This window comes from Neoarius graeffei, chromosome 10 (assembly GCF_027579695.1).
Source record: "Neoarius graeffei isolate fNeoGra1 chromosome 10, fNeoGra1.pri, whole genome shotgun sequence".
NCBI lineage: Eukaryota > Metazoa > Chordata > Actinopteri > Siluriformes > Ariidae > Neoarius > Neoarius graeffei.
In genome coordinates this window covers 14,219,608-14,231,459 of record NC_083578.1, presented here as the reverse complement: position 1 = coordinate 14,231,459, position 11,852 = coordinate 14,219,608, and the positions used below count along the sequence as shown (strand labels likewise).

The 11,852-nt window shown below is 42.6% G+C and overlaps 1 protein-coding gene across 2 annotated transcripts in view; it reads left to right on the top strand.

Moving 5' to 3' along the window:
* Nucleotides 1–11,852, top strand: part of LOC132892867 (rho-related BTB domain-containing protein 2-like) — a 29,665-nt gene that overhangs the window by 4,628 nt on the left and 13,185 nt on the right. The window contains exons 1-5 of one of the 2 annotated variants that reach the window (XM_060931331.1): nucleotides 5,633–5,706; nucleotides 5,829–6,030; nucleotides 6,195–6,298; nucleotides 6,438–6,623; nucleotides 7,506–8,443. In XM_060931331.1, the coding sequence (XP_060787314.1) occupies nucleotides 5,839–6,030; nucleotides 6,195–6,298; nucleotides 6,438–6,623; nucleotides 7,506–8,443 (1,420 nt within the window). In that variant the 5' untranslated portion in view covers nucleotides 5,633–5,706; nucleotides 5,829–5,838. Of the gene's footprint in view, nucleotides 1–5,632; nucleotides 5,707–5,828; nucleotides 6,031–6,194; nucleotides 6,299–6,437; nucleotides 6,624–7,505; nucleotides 8,444–11,852 lie in introns of those variants that run through there. The other variant, XM_060931330.1, reaches the window with a different exon arrangement.

Sequence of the window (11,852 nt, the reverse complement as noted above, 5' to 3'; positions counted from 1 at the left end):
GGGTGTACCCCGCCTTTCGCCCGTAGTCAGCTGGGATAGGCTCCAGCTTGCCTGCAAACCTGTAGAACAGGATAAAGCGGCTAGAGATAATGAGATGAGATGAGATGTCAGTTATGACTTGCGTCATAATAATGACTTAATATCATCAAAATGAGAACTGTCTTATGATTGACTTTCTGTCTCATAATAATGACCTGGTATCTCATCATAATGAGAATTGTCTCAATCGACTTTCTAACGCATAATAATGACTTAGTATCTCAAGAATGAGAACTGTTTCGTAATTGACTTTCTATTTGCAATAATGACTTTGTGTCTCATAATTGACTTTCTAACTCATAATAATGACTTAGAATCTCATAAGAATGAGAATTGTCTCATAATTTACTTTCTATCTCATGACAATGACATAGTATCTCATAAGAATGAGAGAATTGTCTCATGATTGACTTTCTATCTCATAATAATGACTTAGTGTCTCATAAGAATGAGAGAATTGTCTCATGATTAACTTTCTATCTCATAATAATGACTTAGTATCTCATAAGAATGAGATAATTGTCTCATAGTTGACTTTCGATCTCGTAATAATAACTTAGTATCTTATCATAATGAGAGTTGTCTCAAAATTGACTTTCTGTCTAATGACATAGTATCTCATCATAATGTGAACTGTCTCATAATTGGCTTTCTATCTCGTAACGACATAGTATTTCATAACAATGAGATAATTATCTCATTATTGACGTACAGTACTATCTCATAATAATGAGACAGAAAATCATAATTTTGAGAAAATGTTCTCATTGTTATGAAATTCTCCACCCCCAGGAGGTACCAAGTTGCCAAGTTGGTACCAACTTGGGTTGCCAAGTTGACTGTCTATAAAATGACTGACAGGAGGCCTATGAGCCAAACACAAACAAGCATTCAGGATCTGGCAGTCAGTTCTCAGCCATTTTATACACTTATGCAGCACAAGGATATGACTTAAACAAATATTTTTGACCAGGTTTGACATATCTTTCAGGTTATTCGAACAAGCATGAAAAAAAAGTTGCCTATTGTCCCTTTAAGGATTTTAGAACCATTATTAATGGTGTACACCATGCACTTGTCCGGGTAAATGATACATGCTAAAGATCCAAAACATGCACGCTTGATGACGCTATCACATTGGCAAGGAACAGTGTCGAGTTGGATTACAGTCAGTGTTCATGTGCGTCCACCTGACTTAAATAAAAACATCCTGAGAACGTTTACTTGTCACTGGACTGCTAGCCTTTTATGCGAAGGACCACACATATACCATTAAAGCTTTGTTCTAAAAGGAATTAAATGTGCACCGTTCCAGACAAAAGAAACATACATGCATGCTAAAGGTGCAAAATGTGTACCACTCCAGTGCCAAGGAAAGGTACGTTTTTGTCTCCTTAGAGTGCACTTTGAGTGTGGCGGACTTTGGTATTCAGTGTAATTTAATATATATTTAATATATATTTAAACTTATATCAAACCTTTGGGTATATATTAAATTACACTGACTTTGCTATTCAGTGTAATTTAATATGTACCTAAAGGTTGAGCGACAAATTGCATATTGTTGAATAAAAACCTGGACGACACTAAAAGTTCATTCATTCTTGCCTCCAGCTAATTCAGCACTGTGGCTGTTTTAATCGAAGACCGTGCTGATTAATAAAGGATGTGTTACACCATGAGCTGGCTGTTTTTGAAGGCTGCTCCAGTAATAGGTGCACTTTATCCATACACATTAAAAATAACCTTAATGGACACAGGGTGAAAACTCCGGAGCTGGGTCACCTTCAGCATTCAGTCTCCTAAGCATGAGTTAGCGCAGGTTTATTTATCTCTTGTGTCATGACAGTAATCGCATTTCTCTACTGATAGACGGAAAGGAGAGACGGCGACTATGACGCATTTATATGAACAGATTACGCTTGGCTCTTGCAGGAAATACAGTACATACTGTACTATACTGTACTGTATGAATGCAGTTTATATCAGGTTTACTTATCACTGATTACTTTTTTCAAGTTTTTGGTGCGTCGGGTGTTTCTGTCAAGGGTGTAGAAAGCAAGGTTTGTTGTAAACCCTGTAGCCTATAAAGCATGTTACTCAGCACGTATTCGTCGACCGAGAAGTCAGAAGTTTACTAAAATACAGTAGAATCAGACAATCTGCATAGCGCACTGCACTACAGTAAAACCCATTTAAAGTAACCAGTAGTGACCTACTGTTTAGTGAGGGGAATATGTAATTTGGGACGTAACCACCCATCAGACGCGGTCTCCATGGAAACCAGAGACCGGCTTGCGATACCAACAACCTTCACAAGCAAGGCGCTGGAGAAGACGGACCTCGCGCTGTGTCACGCCTTTCAGCTGAGGCTTAATTTGCAGGAAGGTAAACATAACGATGAAGAGATGGTATGAGAGAAATCCTAGATCTTTGTATATTAGTGTGTGTGTGCGCGCGTGTGTGTGTATAATATAAATTCCATCCTATGTCCATTATGCGTTCTGATTAATCAGGCAGCTTGTGCTGCATGGTGTTTATGAAGCTTTAAACGGCTTGCCTATGCCTGTTTCTCACATGATGTCACATTTTTAAGTTGCATCATGTTCAAAGAGAAACACGCTCTGTGCAGCACCTTTGCTTCCCGTTCTCGATGATGAGCGGATGTCACAGCATGGAGACTAAACTTAGGTGTGTAGCGCAGCTGATTAGAGCAGCTGATGACACCTTATTGGAGAATTTATTGCACTTACTGAGCAGATTAACGGCTGGATTGACTTTCCGGATGGATGAATACGTTTCCAAAAGGAGCTGGATGGATGCAGCATAATCATAGAAGGAACCATATAATTAATCAAAGTCTTCGTTTTGTGAAGTCAAGCTTGAAAATCGGAGGCGTTTATTATCCAACAAGGTTGCAGTATTAAATCCGGAATAGAGCTCTTTGGCGTGTGCTGTTATAGGAAGTAAATCAATGACAAGTAAAACACGCCATGTGATCCTTCTTTAATCATTTATGGATAGCTGCATGTAGTGTTGGGGGGAAACAATCTGTGAAACAAATTAGTTTGAACAGACTGGGAAGTGTTTACTCTGTCGACACCTTCCGTAAAGGTAACGGAGAACATTATTTATTATTAACTGGAGCGTCCATGCCATACTGTGTGAATTAGCAGTTACCATAGAAACGATAATAATATAGTACACACGATTGGCTTTTGCTGATACATAAAACGAAACGCATTCTGAGTGACCAGATGTGCAAGTTTGACAGCGCTGTGGTATATTATGTAATCATGATTTCATCTCGTTCGTGGCTTTCTCAATTAATGATACATAATTAGCTGCAGTATTGATGAGCGAAGCTAAAGTGCGTTCTGCACCAGTCTGTTATCTGGTTGTGTTAAAAATGAAAAGGGCTAAGGAGCTCAAAAGATTTATACATGTGGTGCGCGTTATGTGCGGCGTGAACGATACTGATTTGCAGCCTGAACTAAAAGAACATGCACAAGATAGAGTAGTTTGATTTCTTTTTACGATGTTTTGATGCGCTAAGCTTATGACGTTCGATATTCAATCATTTCTGTCGTGGTAGGGTTTTTTTTTGTTTCATTTCAACGTGAAAGGTTCGATGATATGAGTTAGAAATGGCAAGGAGAGCATGAAGTTTTGTGATTATGGCTTATTCTTGTACTTTTCTGCTCTCCTATAGTGCAGCGAGATTTAAAAGGAGGCGTGAGGTCATTTGAAATAGAAGCTATAAAGAATCATATAACTGCCCGAGGGGTAACTTTTGCAGAAATTATGACCTCTGAAAATAGTTTAATCAATGAAAGGAGGTAGGATTGAATAACTGTAATACTAGATAGAGTGATACATTGTGAGCATGGGATTTATGCTCATATAGACAGCGCATTCAGTATTGTGCGTAAAGTGCAAAAAATAGCCTCAATGAGGCTGTATCTCATACACTTGTGGTGTGCGAGTTTGAAATCCGATCAATCCTGTGGGAGGAGTAGCGATTTTTGTGAAATTGCATATGACCTCAATTAGGTAGGTGGCGCCACCTGGTGAACAACTCTTGTTGGAATATGTCTTTAGAGTCTTCTGGGTGAGTTTCGGTGAAAACATCCTAGCAGTTTACGAACAGTGGTGTTTAGTGTGACGAGTCGCCCAAAATTTTAAAACGCCCATGAAATCGTAAATATGGCAGGTGGCGCCACTATCTTGACAACTTTTATACGTACCAACCTGGGGAACATTCCGAGTTCGATCAAAATCTGATAACTCCTGTAGGAGGATTAACGATTTTCATGAAATTGCACGTGACCCCTCTGTAGCCTCATCTGTGGTAGGTGGCGCCACGTGGTGAACAACTCTTGTCGGAACATGTCTTTAGAGTCTTCTGGGTGAGTTTCAGTGAAAACATCTACCAGTTTACGAACAGTAGCGTTTAGTGTGACGAGTCACCCAAAATTTTCAAACACCCATGAAATCGTAAATATGGCAGCTGGCACCACCATCTTGACAACTTTTATACGTACCAACCTGGGGAACATTCCATATGAGTTCAATCAAAAACTGATCACTCCTGTAGGAGGATTAACGATTTTCATGAAATTGCACGTGACCCCTCTGTCAACTCATCCGTGGTAGGTGGTGCCACCTGGTGAACAACTCTTGTTGGAACATGTCTTTAGAGTCTTCTGGGTGAGTTTCAGTGAAAACATCCTACCAGTTTACGAACAGTAGCGTTTAGTGTGACGAGTCACCCAAAATTTTCAAACACCCATGAAATCGTAAATATGGCAGCTGGCACCACCATCTTGTCAACTTTTATACGTACCAACCTGGGGAACACTCTATATGAGTTTGATCAAAATCTGATTTTCGTGAAATTGCACGTAGCCTTATCCATGTCAGGTGGCGCCACCTGGTGAACAACTCTTGTTGGAATATGTCTTTAGAGTCTTCTGGGTGAGTTTCAGTGAAAACGTCCCAGTAGTTTACAAAGAGTAGTGTTTAATGTGACAAGTCACCAAAAAATTTCAGACGCCCATAAAATCGTAAATATGACAAGTAGCGCCACCATCTTGACAACTTTGATGCACACCCACATGAGGAACATTGTGTGTGAGTTTGATCGAAATCCAGTCAATCCCCTAGGAGGAGTAGCGGTTTTTGTAAATTGTGGACGGACGACGACGACAGATGGACGACGCGTGATCGCATAAGCTCATCTGGCCTGGCCAGAACAATTGTTGATAATATGGTTACTCTGTTGTTAATTGGTCTCCGTTCTCCCGGTGAGGTCACATGACCAGCTGTTAGCGCTAAGCTCATGCCGGCGTTATCAAGACAGGTTTAATAATGAAACGTATTGTTCATTATTCTCCGTGTGAAGTGTAAAGGCTTCAGTGAAATCACCTTATTGTGAACACCCACACAAACTCCAAGCTATATTTACGACGCTTAAATCTATAGGTGTTAACAGTGTATGAGCACATCACTGCGGAATGCAGATCAAACAGCATTATTGATCCAGTCCCACATGCCTGCTGTTTAGGGAACGAGCGTTAGCTTATTACAGAACTCGGCAGGCAAAAAATGACACCACATCACTGGACTTATAGAAATAAAAATAGAAACAGAACAGCTTCGATAAAGGTGGGTTGTGATTTCATTCTCAGGAACACACTAACATGGGACACAAACCCGACTTTGAGAACCATCGTATAGCATGTAGATAGATTAATAGCGTATCTATATGATATATATATTTTTTGTAGGTCCCATTTTATGGATTCTGATATGGACTATGAGAGGCCAAATGTCGAGACCATCAAGTGTGTGGTTGTCGGGGACAATGCAGTGGGAAAAACCCGGCTCATCTGTGCCCGGGCTTGCAATGCCACCCTGACCCAGTACCAGCTGCTCGCCACACATGTTCCCACTGTCTGGGCTATAGACCAATATAGAGTGTGCCAGGAGGTGAGGAAATTCTGCATCTGTCCTGGGACAGTCAGTCAAGTACTGCTGCTCGCTTTGTTCCCAATACGCACAACATGAGTCATAGAAATGTAGGAAAAAAATGTATGCACAGTAATTATGTGGGTAAATCTCCATGCATGTGATAGGTGTGTTTCTCCAACCAGGTTCTAGAGCGATCTAGGGATGTGGTGGATGATGTCAGCGTGTCCTTGCGACTCTGGGACACGTTCGGGGATCATCACAAGGACCGTCGTTTTGCTTACGGACGGTGAGCTGTGGCGTTCATAAGACCTGCTAGGATCTATGATGTTTCAAGCTACATTTGAAGCAGTAACTTGGTTGTTTTTGGGTTTTTTTTTTCTCATTCTTAAAGCGACTGTGTAGACTCATTGTGGGTGTTGTCGTAGGTCTGATGTGGTGGTGCTGTGTTTCTCGATCGCTAACCCAAACTCGCTGCACCATGTGAGGACTATGTGGTACCCTGAAATCAAACACTTCTGCCCCAGAGCTCCAGTCATCCTTGTGGGCTGCCAGCTGGACCTGAGATACGCCGACCTCGAGGCGGTGAACAGAGCGCGGCGCCCACTGGCGAGGTGAGAGCAGAAAACTAAAGTTGCTAGTTTATTAGGTATGCTGACCTATAGTAATAACGAATAAACTGCCAGCTCAGTGTATTCAGTTCCTGAAGCCTTTTAAAGGAACAGTCCACCGTACTTCCATAATGAAATATGCTCTTATCTGAATTGAGACGAGCTGCTCCGTACCTATCCGAGCTTTGCGTGACCTCCCAGTCAGTCAGACGCAGTCAGACGCGCTGTCACTCCTGTTAGCAATGTAGCTAGGCTCAGTATGGCCAACGGTATTTTTTGGGGCTGTAGTTAGATGCGACCAAACTCTTCCGCGTTTTTCCTGTTTACATAGGTTTATATGAGCAGTGATATGAAACAAGTTCAGTTACACAAATTGAAACATAGCGATTTTCTATGCTATGGAAAGTCCGCACTATAATGACAGGCGTACTAACACCTTCTGCGCGCTTCGGCAGCGCATTGATATCTGAGCTCCGTATCAATGCGCTGCCGAAGCGCGCAGAAGGTGTTAGTACGCCTGTCATTATAGTGCGGACTTTCCATAGCATAGAAAATCGCTACGTTTCAATTTGTGTAACTGAACTTGTTTCATATCACTGCTCATATAAACCTATGTAAACAGGAAAAACGCAGAAGAGTTTGGTCGCATCTAACTACAGCCCCAAAAAATACCATTGGCCATACTGAGCCTAGCTACATTGCTAACAGGAGTGACATCGCGTCTGACTGCGTCTGACTGACTGGGAGGTCGCGCAAAGCTCGGATAGGTACGGAGCAGCTCATCTCAATTCAGATAAGAGCATATTTCATTATGGAAATACGGTGGACTGTTCCTTTAAAGCTTAACATGTTCATTGACTAAATTGTCAGTCTTTCATATTTCAGGCCCATAAAATCCAACGAGATCTTGCCACCAGAAAAGGGCCGCGAAGTAGCGAAAGAGCTCGGTGTCCCATATTACGAGACCAGCGTAGTCGCCCAGTTTGGTATCAAGGATGTATTCGACAACGCTATCCGCGCCGCCCTGATATCGCGTCGTCACCTACAGTTCTGGAAGTCACACTTGCGTAACGTCCAGCGGCCTCTCCTCCAAGCACCATTCCTTCCCCCCAAACCTCCTCCACCCATCATCACGGTGCCACCTCCCCCCAGCAGCATGGAAGAGCATCCAGGGCGTCTGCTGGAGGACCCGCTGTGCGCCGACGTCGTCCTCGTGCTCCAGGAGAGCCAAAGAATATTTGCTCACCGTGTCTACCTCGCCACGGCCTCATCCAAATTTTACGACCTTTTCTTGGTCGACCATCGGACTCCTGAGGACAAAAAAGAGAAAGAGCGCACTCGGATGCCTCTTTCCGGCCGCGAGCTGCTGATGCGAGCAGCCAGCTTTGATGTTTGTGAGAGCAGCGACGAAAGGGAACGAGCGAACCTACGCGCCTGCACCAGCGACGGGACGCTTCGAGGCGAAGGAGGTCGTCTGCTCCCTGCATTCAGCCGAGCCTTTGTCAGCGTGCGCGAGGAACTGGTGGACGATCCCTTGACCTTTAACTCCAGGCCCATGACAGTGGTGCACATGGACCCGTCCATGCAGCTGGGGCCGTTCCGTGCTGTTTTGCGCTATCTCTACACAGGAAAGCTGGATGAGCATGAGAAGGAACTGATGCAGGTGGCTCATATCGCCGAGCTGCTAGAGGTTTTCGATCTCCGCATGATGGTGGCCAACATCCTGAACGATGAAGCTTTCATGAACCAGGAGATCACCAAGGCCTTTCATGTGAGGCGCACCAACAGGATCAAGGAGTGCCTAGCTAAAGGGACCTTCTCTGGTGAGAGATGTGGGAAATGTACATTATTCAAAACGACCACGGTTTTCCAGTCACTTTTTATAGCACAGCAAACCCAATGAAAATTAGCCGAGTTGGTCTGAGGAAAGAAATCTACCAAACAACTGATCTGTCCTGTAATTAATTCAACAGCTAATAATTAAATAATATTGGCTGGCATTGAGTGGTACATCAGATATATTCCATTCAGCTAGCATGATATTGAATGAGTCGAAGACGAGCTGAATGGAATACATCTGATATACCACTCAACGCTAGCCATTATTATTATTATTATTATTATTATTATTATTATACATTCCTTTCAGGTGTTCAGCGCGTCTTTCTCTTTCAAAATTCTCTCAAACCCTTCCGTATTTCATGAAGCAAACCTGGCGGCCATGTTTGTTTACAAATTGTCCCAGTCGCTCGCTAGCGCGGAAGTTTTACGTCTCCGACGTGTGACGTCATGTTGTCTTGACAACCATGCAATATTATAAACCATATTCAACGCTCATTCTCCATTAGGTACCGTAGAGTGACGTAATACACGTAAAATAAGCGATACGCTAACAATGTTGCATGCTGTCAAACCAAATGAACGAAACCCGCTAGAAGGGAATAGAACACGTTTTTATTCCACCGAAAAAGTGTCCTGTATGTTTAATAATGAAATAATATTGGCTGGCGTTGAGTGGTGTATCAGATATATTCCATTCAGCTAGCATGATATTGAACGAGTCGAAGACGAGTACCTGAATGGAATATATCTGATAGACCATGAAAAAAAGCCAGCCAATATTATTATTATTATTATTAAAGGGGTACCAAATATAATATATACAGTTGCTGATGTGACAAAGTAATGTATTCTTAAGTATTCTATCAAATTTATGTACTAGAAAACAACGAAATATCTTGGTAATTGTAAATATAATACTTTATACGCTAAACCGCACAAGAGTCGCCATTTTTAAAAGACCGTGACGTCAGCGCTACCCACTGCACTAGCGGAACTCTCCGAAATAGAGGAGATAAGCGTGTAATCATGGCGTCGGGCGCATCAAGTGAAAGCGACAGCTCTGTCGAATCATACGAAGAGATCCCGCAAGACACACTGCAAGCAGGCTATGGCTTAGAAGGGTACCAGTTTGAACCTACGAGAGGTACTATGTAGTGGAAGTTCATTATGTCTGACTATTAAAGCTATTTTAAGTTTGTTTCTTAAGACAAGGATTTTTTAAGATGTTACTTTGTTGACAGTTTCGGCGAGAATCTTCCGCCTTCTTCAAAACAGTCACCAGATGTCGAGTGGTGACGTGCCTTATCAGCTGATGTTACGCTACGGAGGCGTGAACGTCCCGCCCAATTTGACAGGTAGTTCACGCCTCCTGCTGTCAGGTCGCTCCCCCAGGACACATCTGGTGACTGTTTTGAAGAAGGCGGAAGATTCTCGCCGAAACTGTCAACAAGGTAACATCTTAAAAAATCCTTGTCTTAAGAAACGGACTTAAAATAGCTAGGAGAGGTACTCTCGACTCCGGTGATGAAATAAGAGAAGAAAGCTCGGATGACGGCGAGGATGAGACTGATGCTGACCATGGGCATGGCGAGCGTGGGGCAGAGCGTCTGCGTGCAGGTGACACGGCGTGGTGCTCGTGCGGAAAATGTAACGTGGAGTTGCTCACGAGTCCAGCAGAATTTATTTGCTGCAATGAGATAGGCGCCACCCGTGGACTTGCGAAATCGTCGCAAGAGGCAGAAACAGGTATTTCACACGTGCTAGTCCCAACCTCGATGAGCCAACACAACTGGGCACATACATACGTCATGAGTGTTACGCAGAGAAAATGAACGTGCATTCTGATTGGATAAAATTAATATCATGGCGGGCTGTTCAAACTGCGGAAATAGTTTGCTCGAGCTACTTTCAAAACACGATAACTTTCCAACCTTAGAACAAAAAACTTTTGTAAGTCTTGAATAAGGTTCGTTAATGTGTGTTTTATTGTTATATTTACTCTATATATTGCCCTCTGTTCCCCTTTAAAATACACTCTCTCTTCATATCAGCATTCTCAAAGGCCAACACAAGCTTTCCTTTGAACTGGTGCTGTTAGCGCGACAGTCCAGTTCCCTTCTAGCTGGCGTAGCATTCAGCAGTAGCATTAGCGAAGGCCAGCGCAAGCTTACCTGCAAACCGGTGCTGTTAGCATGGCAGTCCAGTCGCCTTCTAGCCGGCGCAGTGCTAGTGCAGGCCAATGCTAGCACAGTCAAGCCAAATAATATTATTATTTTCCCTGTGTAATTTACTTAGTTACTTTTAAAATCAACATCGACAACTACAAACAACGGAGCGGCCTGGCAGCCAACATTCTCTCAAAATCTTCCGCTTTTAACAAAGCAAACCTCGTAGCCATGCTTGTTTACAAACAGTCACTCGCTAATATGGAAGTTTTACATCTCCGTTGTGTCTCTTTTCCAGTTTTTTGATGTCCGTTGGTATGTTTTTCTCTTGTAAATATGCGTGAAGAATATATAATAAAGTTTTGGTAGCCTGTCAGATGTTCAGCACGTCTTCGGTTTCCCGTTTATTTATTTAGTGCTTAAACCTAGCACTGGATTAGCCACGTCTTCTCTCTTACCTGGCTGACAAAGAAATGATTGGGCGCCTGCACAGCAGAAAAGCTTTGTCACTGGATCTTCGCATGAGTTCTGACATGCGACGTTGTGTTGTCTTGATAACGTGCAATATTATAACGATATTGCATGCTCATTCTCCATTGGGGAGAGTGGCGTAATACATGGCGGATAAGCGATACGATAGCGATATTGCATGCCGTCAATAAACCCGCTAGAAGGGAAGAGAACACGTTTTTATTCCATGAAAAAAAGTGTCCTGTAGGTATAATAATTCCTAATAACAACTGGTCTCATCCAGAATTATTGGCACACAAGAGTAATATACGTTTATTTAACTTCCACTCATACAACTGACAACTCTATTCACTTTTCCTCAATCCGTCATCTTATATGTGGGCGCGGTCATTCTGGAAGAGACCACGTCCATGAGGGGAGAAATGTTTCATCGTTGAACATTGCATGTATAATAACTGATGTATAGATTTGGTCATTTTAATGAAAGGTGCTGATAATTCTGGATTAAAGTGTGTGGTGTTCATTTTATCTAAATCCTCTCTCTCTCTCTCTCTCTTCATGCTGGTTGCGGGATTTTTTTTTTTTAAGTAGAACGCTATTTGGAGAAAAATCTTAGCTGTATTTTTGTCAGCAGAAGTAAATGTTCCCAACTCCTTTGTCCACCTCCCAAGGAGACAAGCACTCAATATTTCGCCAGCTGGCTTTTTACGCTTATGTAATCAGACAGCCATCAGAAGAACGAGCAATGATTGGT